Source organism: Falco cherrug, chromosome 1 (genome assembly GCF_023634085.1).
Source record: "Falco cherrug isolate bFalChe1 chromosome 1, bFalChe1.pri, whole genome shotgun sequence".
Lineage (NCBI taxonomy): Eukaryota > Metazoa > Chordata > Aves > Falconiformes > Falconidae > Falco > Falco cherrug.
This window is the reverse complement of record NC_073697.1, coordinates 66,012,576-66,027,294: the sequence shown is the minus strand read 5'-3', so window position 1 is coordinate 66,027,294 and position 14,719 is coordinate 66,012,576. Positions and strand designations below refer to the sequence as shown.

The 14,719-nt window shown below is 43.9% G+C and overlaps 1 protein-coding gene across 11 annotated transcripts in view; it reads left to right on the top strand.

Moving 5' to 3' along the window:
- The window catches only part of EPHA5 (EPH receptor A5), a 212,579-nt gene extending 199,105 nt beyond the window's left edge, over window positions 1-13,474 (top strand). For 7 of the 11 annotated variants that reach the window (XM_055727519.1, XM_055727514.1, XM_055727505.1 and 4 more), the window contains 2 exons: window positions 1,954-2,109; window positions 10,497-13,474. In XM_055727519.1, coding sequence (XP_055583494.1) covers window positions 1,954-2,109; window positions 10,497-10,602 — 262 coding nt within the window. In that variant the 3' untranslated portion in view covers window positions 10,603-13,474. Of the gene's footprint in view, window positions 1-1,953; window positions 2,110-5,856; window positions 10,473-10,496 lie in introns of those variants that run through there. The other 4 variants (XM_055727507.1, XM_055727481.1, XM_055727500.1 and 1 more) reach the window with 1 other exon arrangement.
- Window positions 13,475-14,719: the final 1,245 nt, after the last annotated feature.

Here is a 14,719-nt window from a genome sequence, read left to right as displayed (position 1 = left end):
TGGACCAAAGCAGATGCACTGTTCTGAACTTAGACCCATCTGTCTCCACACCTTCCGAGTGAGTCTTGCACAGCTGCATGTGGTGAGTCTTGCCTGTTGCAGCTGGACCTGACATCCCCATGCTGGCACTACCCCGCGCATGGCATCTCACGCACTGAAAAAGAAGAAACACCAAATCTCTGTTAATTTTTAATTACAAGCTAGATCTGATTCCTCAGGCTATTTTACATGCATCATTTACCATCTGAAGAAGAAATCGCTCTTATTAGCAATTAGATGTAATGTCAATCCCAGCAAACCTGCAGGAAAAGGTTTATGATAGCATAAAATATGTGATGTTTCTCTTTTATTTTCAGTTCAGAACAGTTCTTTTCCAGGCCTGTTATGCAGTGGTTCATGCACTCTTACACCAAACTGTTACGTTAGAAAAGAGGAAAATAAGCAGCAAACCATTTCCTAGAGTTGCTAAGCACTTTGCTGGTGTTTTATTCCATGAACAGGTCCATGCAATTTCAGACCTTTCCTTTTTAAAGCTGCTGTGGGTATTTTCAATGTGAATGGAGCACCTGAACAGCCAGGTTTTGGGTCTGTGTTTCTATAGTCATAGATTGCTGTGCCTGCACCATAGTAATTCCAAATGAATCATAATTTCAACATACAGCAGCTGTAAAGGATTTTTTTATATATGTAATGTATTCTTTATGGAAATTCTCATTAATGCAAATAAGGAAGGAAGTCACTCTCTACATTACTGCGTGTGCATATCAGTAGGTACCTCCTGACATTAGTGATGAAAATCCACTTCTCATTATGATTACTTAGGAGTTTTGAATTCCTCATGTGTATAAAATGTTATGGGAAGCCATTATGTTCTTGGTACTGCAAGTATTCACTTTTTATTGGACCTTTCAGCATTGCTATTAAATAAACAAATAATACTAATGTGCTCATAAAGTATATAAAGATTCCTGAAGTGCTATAGTAATATAATATCCCAGCTCTCCTTCCAGTTGAAAGTCTTTTAAGTGTAATCCTCACCATCAAGAGGCTTGACCCCAAAAAACTTTTTTTTTTTACCTGTAAGTAATAATTTTTATGCAAGACTTACGTTAGCTGTATCCTGCTTTACAAAAGCAGGGGACAAGTGTAGTTTCTTTCCTGGCTGACCTTGGACAAGCTCCCTTTGCTCTCTGCGCATCATTAGTAGTGTGGTGGACCTGTACATAGCACGGGTCACTTGTGCCAGGTACTGTATCTCTGTTTCTGCTGTGGTGAAGGGTTATTATTTGCCCGCATTGCTTCTTCCGTGTACGGCATAACCGAGCAGGTAGCAATTGCCACGGTGAGGTCTTGAGTGAGGGTGCAGGAGCAGGAGTCTGCCTCTGCTTTCAGGTCTGGAGCGTGGTTGGAGCATTGCTGCTCCCTGCAGGGCTCGCCAGATGCTGCCCACATCCAAAATCCCCCTGCGGGAGCAGCCCCCGAAGTGTTGACAGCAGCCTGCCATTGATGGCCACTGCTGGGAAACGTAATTTGGGTTTCGGCTTCCAGGCTCTGGGCTGTCTTAAGTTAATTATGAGCTTTACAGGAGGAGGAGGAGGAAAACAGAGCGGGAAGAGTGAAACCGAAGACTTTGAAGAGTGACCAGGGAGCGTGATAGAAAAGGAGCCTGCTTGTGGGTGAGAGGTGGCAGGGTGGATGCTCGTCCTCTCCTCTCTCTGCTTGCAGTGAGAACAAGAAGTGGCAGGAGGTAACTCAAACGTGGGTGAAGTCACAGGTGAAGTGATATGTTTGATACACTGCGTATCGAGCCTGCTGGGAGGATTTAGGCTGCAGCAATCACTGAAAATGCAACGAAAGAGTCATCTTTACTGTATAAAAATGCAAGCAACTGAGTCACGTTGGGTACATCTCGATACTGATTCTGTTTGCTGCTTTGTTTTTGCTTGCCTTTAGAGTATCAAATCTGTTGGTAGAGCACAGTCCAGTTGGGAGCGGTGCCTACAGGTCGGTGGGTGAGTGGCTGGAAGCCATCAAAATGGGCCGATACACGGAGATCTTCATGGAAAATGGATACAGTTCGATGGATGCTGTGGCTCAGGTGACCCTAGAGTGAGTAGTTGCCCAGATCGTTTTTGTTTGTTGGAATGGGGGGGCAGGGGGAAGTGGTGGGCAGCCAAGGGACAGACAAACAATTAAAAAATACACAGGGATGAGGCTGCAGAAAGGGAAACTCTTACCCTTTGTTTGCAGTCAGCACTTTCTCTTTTAGCATCTGTATTGATGATAACAAATGCAGGCAGGAGTAAAACTTACGGTCACTGCAGCCAGTACTTTGGCTCCTTTGCTCACAGAAATTAATGCTTGAGTTCGAATAATTGCCAGGCCATCCTCTCAACATAATAGAAGCTGATTATTTGGGGTTACCAACAAATAAAAAACCCCACCCTACTCGTAAATGTATAGGAGCTAGAGTCACTACTGAAGTATACTGTCTTTACACTGGATTAGCTGGTTTCACAGTTCATCTGGACATAACCAAGTGGACAGTCAAGCCCAGTAAGGCACAGAAATAGTATTCAGCACTAACAGAAATAGGCACAGATACAGACAATGACAACAGAAGAGCATCGGGAAACCCACAGCTGTAGGGGACAGGGTCCCTGGCCAAGACTTTTCCTTCTTAGTGTGCCCTTGGTTTTTGCACGTAGGTATGACTGCGGTTGGGGTGACAGCATTCAAATGACTTTGTAAATGCCTCAGGGCTGCTGATTTGTTATGCTCCACCTTTAATTGCCTGCCTTGCTTGCATAATTATGTCTGTACTTTCCTCATGCCGCTTACTCAAACCCGCCCCAGAGCCTGCCTTTCTATCTGGGTTAAATTGAGCTTAGTTTACTGCAGGCGTTAAGGCAGAATGGGAAGGATTATGCTCCATGCCACTTTGGAGAAGGTTGTGGCTCCTCTGACCACGTGCAGATTGCCAATGCACATACAGAATCATTGCCGATGTTTAGGACTAAAAGAAGAAAAATCCCCACACCCCAAGGACCACAGCATTTATCCTGTGTGCCGTAGGGCTTGCTGTGGAGTTCACCCTACAGGGTAGGGGGCCCTTGCGCATGATACAAGTCGGTAACATCTCCGTGGAGTTCAGTTTTGTGTTACATGCAGAGAGGGAGGGCAGGACCGTATCTGTTCTTACTCGGGTTTTATTTGTTCCACTCACATCACCAGTATTTGTCCCTTACACCTGAACTCATTCACTCTCCTCAGAGATTCACATTAAAACCCCGAGCTAGAGATTAGCAACTGTCTAGGGAGTCAAGGTGCATGGATTTCTGCATAGATCCTTTTTTGGGTGCCTGAGACTCTTATATGGAGTTTCCCAGCCTAGTCCTGCAATTACGTGCCATGTTACTTTGGCTTTTGAAGACTCCACGGTTCCTTACCTGCTCATCTGATATGGCAGCGCCCAGAAACACCAGGCTTCACAGCTCCATTTAGACTGGTGGTCTACAAACATTGACCAAGGAAGAGGTCCATCCCCAGGGTGGTCAGAGTCCATACATCAGGAAGACCTAGACAGAGGGTGAGTGGGAAGAGGAAGAATAGGGTAAGGCAGTAATTTAAGAGAAAAGGTAAATGCTGGAGCGTTCCCTTCTACTGTGTCACCTCAGTCCTATAACCAAACCAAACCATTTTCCAGTTGAAAATGCAGGTTGTCTAAAATGTATCACAGCCTTGTTGCTGTTTGGCTGAATTAATTATATCAAGGAAGAAAATAGGGTTTCACAAAAGCTTCCAGTTTGTTCCTCATTAGGATTTTATGCAATTTCAAGAGCTCTAAAAGAAGTACTTGGAAGTAAAATGCTGTGGTTTGTGTCAGAGAAAACATTGATTTTGAGCCCAAATTAATGGTAATTTTTGACAGTAAATTAGAAGTTCACTTGCTCATGTAGCTTTAAACAGTCTTAGCGTCCCTCTGTGCTGACACAGTCTTAGTCCCGCTGACAAAACTATTCCTAACGTCCCATTTTCTTGAGTGCAACATTTCAGATTGTGAAATTATCTCCTTAATTTGACTTTAAAATGTAAATACTTCCCTGTATTTACTCTTTGGTATTCCAGACATTTCAAAAGTATCCCCAGAATCTTTTCAGGCTACTCCAAAAGTACTTCAAAATGGTGGGGTTTTTTTCCAGTTGGCAGTGAACCAAGAAATCCATTATCTGTACCATTCTAGCCAGAAAGCGAGTTGGTTTAAAAGTCCTTAAGTAAGGTTATAGCTACCAGAGATGCTCTGACCCTCACCACCTGCAAACCACCTCTAAGGCCCCCTCCACCAGGTCCCAGTGTCTTCTGTATAGCACATATGCCATCCTGCTCTGGTCCTTTACTGGCCCCAGTGGAGACAACATGTCTGAGCTGCTTCAGCTTTCTTCCAGGCTTTTACAGCAGTAAAGCAGTGCAGAGGAGCTGATGCCTAGGAGCCTAGGGAGCTTCTGGATTCGTTTTTTTTTAAGCCTAAAGGAGACATTTCATAAATCCATCTGGTATTTCAATTGAAACTGAAAAAAGGTTGAAACTAACTCCAGCTAGTCAGTTATCCGTGCCAGCAAATGAATTCCTCCCCCAGCTGCCTTGAACAGAGATGCTTGTGTGAGTCAGGCTTGGTTCTTCAGCAGCTCAGCCCGTGCACCTGTGCATTGCGGTGGTGACTTAGCAAGAAGGTTTGACCCCACTTGGGTCTATTGTTGGGAAAGCTGTGAAAGGTTCATTTAATAAGCCATCCAGCCATCCAGATCAAGACCTCTCTCATCCCTCTTAAATAAAGTAAAAAAAAGACAAAAGACTGGATTCTCAGCTATTAAGAAAGGAGAGATCATCATAGTGGCTTAAGAGGAAAGTTGTCCCGTGTTGAAGACCTGAACCACATGCTCAGGCTGATATAAACTGGCAGATTGCTCTTAAAATCAACAAATTAGGGGAGGGAAATGGCTCCTGGGTGGGCTTAGCTGAGACTCTCATGGGTTCTCCAGTAAATAAACACCAGAACAAGCAAAGTTCTTTAAAGGTTAATATGTTGGGGGTGTTGGTTTTCTGGAGGTTTTCATTTTTTCTCCCTGTAAAAGAGAACAACAAAACATTTTGTAGTCTGCAAAGGAGAATTCAGGTTAAATATTCCTTGTCATTTTTAAAAGAGGCAACTGTTCAGTATATTCCAGAGCTGGGACTTGGGGGGATTGGGTGAAAAGATGATCTGAACATCTGAAAGTAGCTTGCTTTCCCCAAATGACATCAGTAAAACATTCTCTGCAATTTAAGAGGTTGCCTTCAAATGCCATCCAAAATGATCTTCCCTGAATTCAAACTGCATTAGGACACATGTGAAAATTAGATAGAGAAAGGAGAACTGGATAATCACTGCCAGAAAAGGCAGAAAAAAAGATGATGAATGTAAAGAATTCCTAAAATCTACTGAAAAAACAATTACTAGTGCTGCAGTAGGGGTTGGCTGTAACGCTGACAGGACTGGTGACTGTGGGCACTCACCTTTGTGGCCTCTTTACAGGACCTGGTTGAGGTGGTAAATGTTCAGCTTTTTTTTTCAATCCCCTGCCAACATGCAAAGCAAAATCCTGATTACTGCCCTGCTTCTTTCAAACTGGTGGCTTGATGCATTTATTCCAGAAAAGGGTAGTATTAGTGACAAATTGCTGAAAGCAAAAGATGAAAAAGCTAAAACTGGTGAATATCGCCCCAAGTCCTGAGCTCTGCCTACTTAAGCAAAGACCTAAAAATGTATGTGTTCAAACAAAGAGTGATTTTCTACATTTAGCTCTAATTCTTGCAAAGGGACGAATCACCTTGTGAAAAGTGGAGCCTCACCCTCCACCCCCTCTTTCCAACTGGATATCAGACTTGAAGGCAACCTTTCCAGTGGACCAGACCTGCTCTTTAAACTTGTGGACCACCTAGTGACTTTGAGTGTGTCTGGAGCTCTTTCAATCCACTGCAAGAATAACTTTACCAGGACAATACTCAAGGATAGATAGATCCATGACATGAGTTTCAGTCTGACCCTTGACTGGACCAGTTACTAACCATGTGGACTACATACTTCCACCTTTTGAAAGATCTGTACTCACTGAATCTCAGGACACCCTGTTGTTTGTTATTAGATGAAGAGGTCTGAATATTTGTAATAATATGTGCTGTGTTGCTTTGCATTGTATATTTTTTTTTCTAAAATAAAATAAATTATTTATTAAAAGTTATACTGAATGAAGATGGTTTAAGAGTTCACCTGCTCTAGATGCTTATTCTTAACCTGAAATCTCAATCCTGAGATTGTGATACTGTATCTGCTTCTGAACAAACCAATGCTCATCTCATAATCAAGTAGGACAGGAATAATGAATAAGAGCAGATGAACTCTTAAATATTTTTTTTTTAAAATGTCCTCATTTCATGCCTAAGTCCCTAGCAAGTGGATTCCTTTTTTTCTTTAGCGTCTTCTTTGAGGTTCTTCTTCTTCCCCCTCATTCAAACTGACAACTAACTCACTCCATGAGTAGTCCCAGTCTGCATGGGCAATTGTAGAGCTACACCACATGAAGAAGAGTGGTGAAATCTGGCCTGGGTGGGAGATGAAATACAAAATATCCGTGGTGGGTTGACAACTGCCAGCCGCAGAGATCTTACAGCAACCTGGCCCTTTTGCTTGCATGACTAACTGGCTGATAAAGGGGGTTGTATATTATGTGGCAATCCAGTCCTAGTCTGCACTGTGTTTGACAGACTGGTCCATGGTGTATAAGTAGTTCTGTTCGTGAATAAAATGTTTGAAATATATTTCTTACAACGTGGAGACCATGACTTCAACCCTTGCAAATGGATGTTGCAGGGAAGGGGATACCATGTTGTCCCTGCCATGTTGCAGCTGGGCTTTCGTGCAAGGCAGTGGTAAGAGAGCAGCATGCGTGCAGCTGTATACAGGCTGTTTGGGATGAGCCGACACAAATTTTCCCCTTTATTTCCTCGGCTTTTTGGTGAACTTCGGTCAGCTTCTTGCTACTGTGTTGGCAAGTGATTCAAATTCCTGCCTATTTCTATTTTCAGCCCCATGTGAATGAGAGAGAAGTGAAAAAGGGAGAGTTCTCCCTGAAACAAAGATAAAAGTTGTCTCATTGCTAGGAGGATCAAGTATTTTGAAGCAGGGAGACTCCCCCAGCGCACAGGTTCACGTATGTCCGTGGCCTCAGGGAGCGCCCATGTTGCTGCCGCAGCAGCCCACACAAAACCCAGTGCCGGGGGTCAGGTCACTTGCGGGGCAAGGTGCAGCCTGGGTCCTAATCACAACTGTCATTTGCCCATGGGTCTCAGTTGTGCCTTTTCTTGCAGGGAATTGCAGTTCTATTGCAAAGCCCCGGCAGATACCCATACGCATCTCCTCTGCAGAGCTGAGCCCAGTGAAATTACCAGTTGGCTGCGGTAATGTGAGCCAGGCAGCTCTGGAGTGGAGCTTGAAAACAGTTGTATTGCAGCCCTTTGGCACAAAGTTGATTTTTTTTTTTGTCCCAAAACCAGCTGGTTTGCGCACTCAATTTTGTTTAAAATTGGCTTCTGCCTTACACCGCTTTAAGTCCTTCAGCACTGAGTGCACAGGCGCGTGCAACGTGCTGTAAGTAACGCTTGAAAAACGGGAATTAAAGCTGCCTTCTCTAGGTGGTTTGTGAAAAGTTTTGTTCCTGGCTTTGCAACTTGCAAGGTGGCTTTTGAATAAAGCTGCTGATTTTATAGCAGGTAAGCATATGGCAGCTCAGGAGCTGTTGTCTTCTGGTCTGTTGTTGCGGAGGTGAAGGACCCCCCAGTAGTGTTTTTTCCCCTCTCTGAGGAGTCCCCCTGCTTTTGGCCGGTGGCTCTGCATTTGAGGATTTGATATAAAAAAAAAAAATAAAAAATACACTGGATCCCCTGGTGAGCAGCTAATGGATTGAAACCAGAAACTCCTTTTTCTTCTTTCTCACTTGTAAATCAATGAGGCACTCCTCAAGGATATTGAGTTAATCCCCCCATAAGGGAAAAAAAAGCTGTGTAGTGAGTAGGTTTTTTTTTTTTATTATTGGGCTGGTGGAGCTGCCTGTGAAATGCCAAGACGTACATGCCTTTCTCAAAGTTTCAGGCTGTTTTCTTCTGCATAACATGCAAGAGTATCAGAAAGAATACACCTGTGAAATATGTGGTGCTGGATTTTCAAAAGAGCTCAGCTTGCACTTTAAATACCTGGGGGTGGGGGTGGGGGTGGGGGTGGGGGGAACACCTGAATTTTCAAAAAGTGCCAGCAGAGTAGTGCTCAGCAGGGGGAAGGCAGATGCTGGCTCTTTTAAAAATCAGGTCCTATACTGGCTTGGGTTTTGTTGGGTTTTTTTCATCTTTGGTGTGAACTTCCAACTGTGCTGTGTACATAAAATAAATTGCATGTAACAATAGCACTACTACAATTTCCTTCATTATTAAGATGGCTTGCTGAACTAGTTTCACAATTCAGTGGAGGAAGAAATGAAAGCATGTCCCCCTGAGAAGGTACACACCTTTTGCAGGTGCTGCAGCCTTTTCTTTACGAGGTAAGGAGCATTGCTGATGTGTCTCATTGACCTCCCTTGCTCCATGCCCCTTACATTGTGATTTCCCCTATGCATCAGCAAGATGCATCACTGAAAAATGAATGAAGTGTTTAGTCTGGAGCAGAAAATCTGGTATTTCCTAAATCAAAAGGCTGAAAGTGTGACAATCCTTGGAGAACAACGTATCTAGTTTTTGGCTTCAACCAGCTTATGTGTTAACTTATCAACCTTCACTCAGGATTGCTTTTTATTCAAAGCAATGTTCATCTATGTAATTTTTGGACATGGATGGTTGGTTGTATTTGCATAGGAGTCTTTATCTAGAACGTGAAGCTGCTAAGAGAGGTACACTGCCATGGGTAGCTCATGCAACATCGTGTGAAAGCTCTTTGGTGGTCATTGCTTGTGTTCACCTGCAGTCCAGCACGTAGCAGTGCTGTGAGCTGCAGGCCGGGTTTGCAGTATGTCTCAGGTGATGGTTGGGATCCTGGGTTTTGCTGATGATCCCCAGCCCTTGCACGTGCCCGCCCTGCCAGTGTAGTTTCCAAAAAGCACCTATGTGTTCGAGGAGGTCACATCCTGATGTCTTTCAGTGGAGAGCTTTCTCTTAAAAGACTTGCACAAAGGGTGTCAACAGCTCTGGGAGTCACATGTGTATTGGCAAGACCGTAGAGCCCGACTTTGAAAACATCTTTCATTCAGTCCAGCGTGGAGGTAGAAAGTGAGGGGCTGATATTTCTCTAGTGGAAGTCTTCAGACAAAACACCATGTCTCCTCTAAGTCAAACTGCTTGTCTAACTGCCTCTGTGTCTTGTGTTGGAAACACAGATGCACCTGTCTTGATGTTTCTTCCAAGCTTTTATTCCTATATTTTATTTCTTAACACTTTTCCCCCTAGAAAGAGATCCCTACAATTATACTCTGCCGTAACCATAGCCTTACCCTGGCTGTAGATGTGTCATTGAATCTGATCACCCAAGGTCCCACTCTCCAGGGGACAAATTGTTCCACTCCTGTCTTTAGATGGGATAAATTGTCCACTGGATGTGCCTCTTTCATGCCATCAGCATGAACCTTGGGGATTACCTTTGCCTGTACACCTAAATTTTAGAGAGCTGAGCTTCTGAGAAAACAATCTTCCCTCCTAACCCTGCATTTTACATAAGCTATCTTGTTCTGCAGCTTTCCTGTAATGGCAGCCCAGTAGACAGACTCAACACAAATGCCTTTGGCTTGTAGAATTCATCCCCAAAAATAAGAAACGTGGGTTTATGGGAAGATTTGCAAAGGCCCAGAGAGGAGCTGCATTGCCAGTTCCCATTGATTTTAGGTGGTCATTGGGGCGATGGCCATGCTCAAGGCTTTTGCCCTTCAGCTCGCTGTAAGAGCTGGCTCTAAGATTGCAGTTGGTGTATCTTTGTATTTTCCTCATCCGAAGAGGAAGGAAGCATGGACTGACCTCACTTCTCACTGCTCGTATCTGAGATCAAATACCAGCCTTTCCCAGGAGAAGAGGAAAGTGCAACGCAGGCTTTCTTACATTGCTTTTCTCTTGGAAATAGGACTTTTCACACCTAGCAAAGTCCATGGCCAAAGGCGATGCTGACACTTTGCTGTCCAGCTTTTTTCCTTGGCCAGCAAGGTGATCTCAGTCAAATCCCATCACCTCTCCGAGATGCTGTCAGCCATTAAAAATCAAATAAATTTTAAAAATGGGGGAAAATGAAGCTTGCCAGCTAAGCTTGGCTTTGGGAGCTGCCAATGGTAAGAGATAGATGCTGGCAGCAGCGTCAGTGCGCGCGGCGCGTAGTGTGTGTGGCGGCATGTGCCTGAGAGGTCCCTGGAACCAACGTCTGCTTTCTCCCACAGGGATTTGAGGCGGCTGGGAGTGACACTTGTTGGTCACCAGAAGAAGATAATGAACAGCCTTCAGGAGATGAAGGTCCAGTTGGTGAATGGGATGGTGCCGTTGTAACTTGGTTTTAAAGTCGCTTCCTCAAGTGGGTCGATCCTGCACTTTGTACACTAGCCCTGAGATTTATTTTGACTAAAAAAAAAAAGGAAAAGATAAAAAGGGAAATTCAGTGCTTTCTATAACTGAAGGATGTTGGCCTCTGCCGCAGCATTTCTAAAGCAGTGTTTGACTAAAGTTTTCCTTTTCTTCCTATTTGTGTCCTCATTTTCATGAAGTAAATGTAAGATGCATGGAACATGGAAACGAGTCTGCTGTATGTGGGGTTAACCCGTCTCTTAAGCTTCAGCAACGACAACAAGCCTTCCCAGCACACGTCTGTACATGGGACATATATATATATATACACACACACACACATATATATATATATATGTAGCACCTTTATATACTGAATTGCAGCAGCACATGGTAATACTTCCAAGGACTGACTTGAGCAGAGGAGTTTTGTAGCCATTCGTGGGCTCCCAAAAGCTGCAGTTTGCTGAAGTTTAACTTCAAGTCTTACTTGTCTACAGAAGTGTATTGAAGAGCAATATGATTAGATTATTTCTCAATAGATACTTTGTTTTGTAAATTTGAAGAAGAAAAAATGCTGTTACACAGCATTAAGTTATAGAGACTAGTGTATAAACATGTTGCTTGCTCCATGGCAAATACAATACAGGGTGTATATTTTTTTTGTTTCCTCCCTCTGTGTTACCAAGTTATTTTCATTTGCTCTTCTGGGAGGATAATACGTGACTAAGATGTATATACTGTACAGTTTGCTACGCATCAGGTACAAGATTGGGGCTCTTTCCTTGGTTTGTTCTTTTTGTCCCTCCCTCTTTTGCTTCTTTTTGTCTCCCTTTTGTGTTACTGCCATGCTTTGTATTTCTGCTTCTGTTTGGTTTGAGCAACATATAAAGCCTTCAGGAGTTTTGATTATGTGTATGAGGTAGAAGGAATCTGTTTAAATAAAAGATGTCGCCCCTCCCTTTCCACTGTAGACTGGGGATGTCCAGAAGAAAAGTAAAACATCTGGTTCTCAGTGGCCTCACACGGCATTGGGTTTTGCGTGTACGAGTCCTGCCCAAAGGTAGCATGGGATAACATGCCTCCACACTGGTGTTTGATCCCAGTAGCCATCACCCAGTGTGGCCTCTGCCCCTGTCCTTGGCACCCAGGAGAGAAACCACAAGGTGGTTTTAGCTGGAAGGCAGGCATTTTGATGTTCTTATTACAGAGGTTAAGTCCTGGTGTGCGGAGGTGAGCCCACAGTCATGCAGCATGGAGATTTTGCAGTATCTTTCCCCCCAAGTGGTGCTGCTGGTGGGATTATTTTGGGAACTGTGCTGTCCCAGCTTGTCTCTCTGGGCATTTTCATCTGGGTATGGAGCTGGCCACCTTGGGGCAGCGCAGAGAGGAGGGAAGAGCAGACCAGCCCAACTGGTCGCAGCAGTGGCATCCCATGGGCGAGAAGGTCCCACTCATCTGGAGCTGGCGCAGCTAGAGTCAGCACTTGGTTGTAGCTGGTTGTGTCCATTAAAGCTCAGAGCTGCTGTTTTCAGAGGGACCCGAGGACAACCCAGTCCCCTGGGAATCCCACCAAGAAACAGTTTGTGGCTGCCCTCCTCCTTTTGTTGTAGATAGGATTAATCAGCACAGTTGATTTGTTATTCATAGGTTGTGTGAAGGCTTTGGTAAAGATAAGGATTTAAAAATGGCTCAGCAGAAGGTGAGTGTTTGTTGTTTCTCTAGATATATTGCTTCCTTAGAGGTTAAATAGCATCTTGTAGCATCCTTCTTTGGTGATAACATCGACAGAGTGACTTGCTGCAGCTCCCTTCGTCCTTGGTGCTGCAGAGCCAAGCATGAGGAGCTCATCCAGAGCTGAAAGGAGGCCTGCGTCCTTCACATCTTGCAGAAGCAGGTGCTGAATGCCGCCTTCAGCTGTTCCAAAGGTCTTTCTTCCATTTCCCTGAAGCCTTTGGATGAGATTTGATGCAAGGAACGGTTTCTAAAGAAAAGAGGAAGGTCTAGTTGGACAGGGTTGGATGGATTTTATTTTTTTCTTAGCAGCAGGGCTTTGCTTGCTTTCATTGGGGGTTTCTTCAGGCAATATTTGCCTGTTCTGAAATGGCCTCCTCCTCCTCTGTGAGTTGCTGCCGAGCTCTTAGGAATCGGGAGAAATGGGAGGGAGAGGAGCTGCAGCGAGGTCTGACAAATCTTGATGGTGTGATTTCTCATCCTGTTGTTTCATTTTGGCAGCCACTGGACCACAAAAGAGGAAGGGGGAATCAAGACATAACAATTTTGGTGCGGAAAAGAGATTTGTCATATAATAAATAAGATTATTAGAGCTGTCAGCAGAACAGTCTTGGGATTATTTGTGCATCCCTGCCTGCAGCACTTGGGGAAAATAACCTGTAGGAAGACAGAAACAACTCATTTTGTCAGGAGGAATCCTTGAGTTGCCGTCCGCATCCATCGGCCGCACCGGGAGAGATGGTATTAGCAAATATGCAGCATTTTCTGCCTGTCATCTCTGTTCATTCCTTACCTGTTGGGTCTGCAGGAGGAGTTGGGTTTGGTCTCTTTTCCTGGACTTTTAACAGCAAAATCCCCTTTACATCATTTGTGGGGTTTTAAAGGCATATGCAGTATGTCTGGGATGCATACCAGATGCTGGCATAACCTTCAAAATAATTAACTAGTGGAAAGCAAACTGTTCTTAAGCCAGACTGCATTTGTAAATAGGGCACCTCTTCTTAGTCCCTCCAATAAATAAATAACCTCTTCTATTTATTTCAAGAGCTGTTCTTGTTACAGATGTCTGTATAATAGGCTTTGTCTTGGAGCTAAAAATAAAATACGATGGTGTTTTTCACAAGTAGGGTCCAAAAGTTACAGCTTTTATGTCCACAAGCAAATTCCAGAGACAACAGAGGTTTTCAGTTCCCATGCAAGAACTGCAAGTACTCTGTATTTGGGGCATGATCGTATGTAGTGGGGTGCAGCAGAACAAGATGACAGTAATATTTTACTGGTTATGCTCTTTGTAAGGGCTGTAGGTGGATTTCCTGCCTACGATAAGTCCAAGTGCTTTGCTTTTCCAGCTTGCTACTGCTGCAGCTGGTCCAACAAATACTTTTTTTCCGGTCTATTTTGCTGCTAATTGTGAGGAAGATATTTCAAAGGATCTGGGAGGTGAGAAGGCTCTTTTCAATATAGTTTTTCATTTTGGGAGAAGGAAGTGTCCCCAAGCACATCTTGTGTAGACTGACCCCCTTTCATTGTATAGCTACCATTTGGGAAAATTACCTGAGCATAAAAAAGGAAGACTGAATTAAAAGAAAAAAAAAAGATCAGTTTAAAATTCTATTTATTCTTTCGATATGTTAACAGCAAGAAGAACAAAACATGAAGGTAAAATTCTTTTTTGTCTATTCAGTGTTGAATATAATGTAGAAAGTCCCAGTGGTCAAGAAAGTGTGACTCCTTGGGCTGCTGTGGTCTTGAAATTAGTCGTTAACGCATATGTAAGATACATCAGTAGCAGTCTTAAGAGTAATGCTTAGTTTCCAATCCTTTATTGTAATTCCTTAGGGCAGGTAGGGTGGGAGCTGGTGCATCCAGCGCTGCCAGAGCCGCAGCATCCATCTCAGCTCCTTACATCAGCGTTTGAACTCGTAGGAGACTGTAGCATTGCTGTATTTATTCCTCCCCTTCCCCCGCCCCCAACTCCTTGGATGCTCTCTGTGCATTTTGTTTGTGTACATGGTTTTTTTTGTAGTGTAAGATATGAAATTTTCTATTTTTTCATAAAAATAAAAACCTTTGACTAACAGTGACATCCAGTTGTGGATCACATGCACGCGTGCCCCTTCAGCTTTCCAGGGATCATCAGGAATTTCCCCCTTGGAAAGGAAATAAATTCTATTTATTTTTTCTCTCCTAAACATGGTCTTGGTGCTAATCTTGTGGTCCCTGGGGAAAGAGGGGCCTCTGGGATGTGGGACTCATGTAGACCCCACGTGAGGGCATCCTACCATGTTATGGGCCATTCTGTCTTTCCTCTGTTTTTATTTTGGGAGGGAAGCCTGCGTTGTAGTCTGGTTTGTGGGGCAAAGCACCT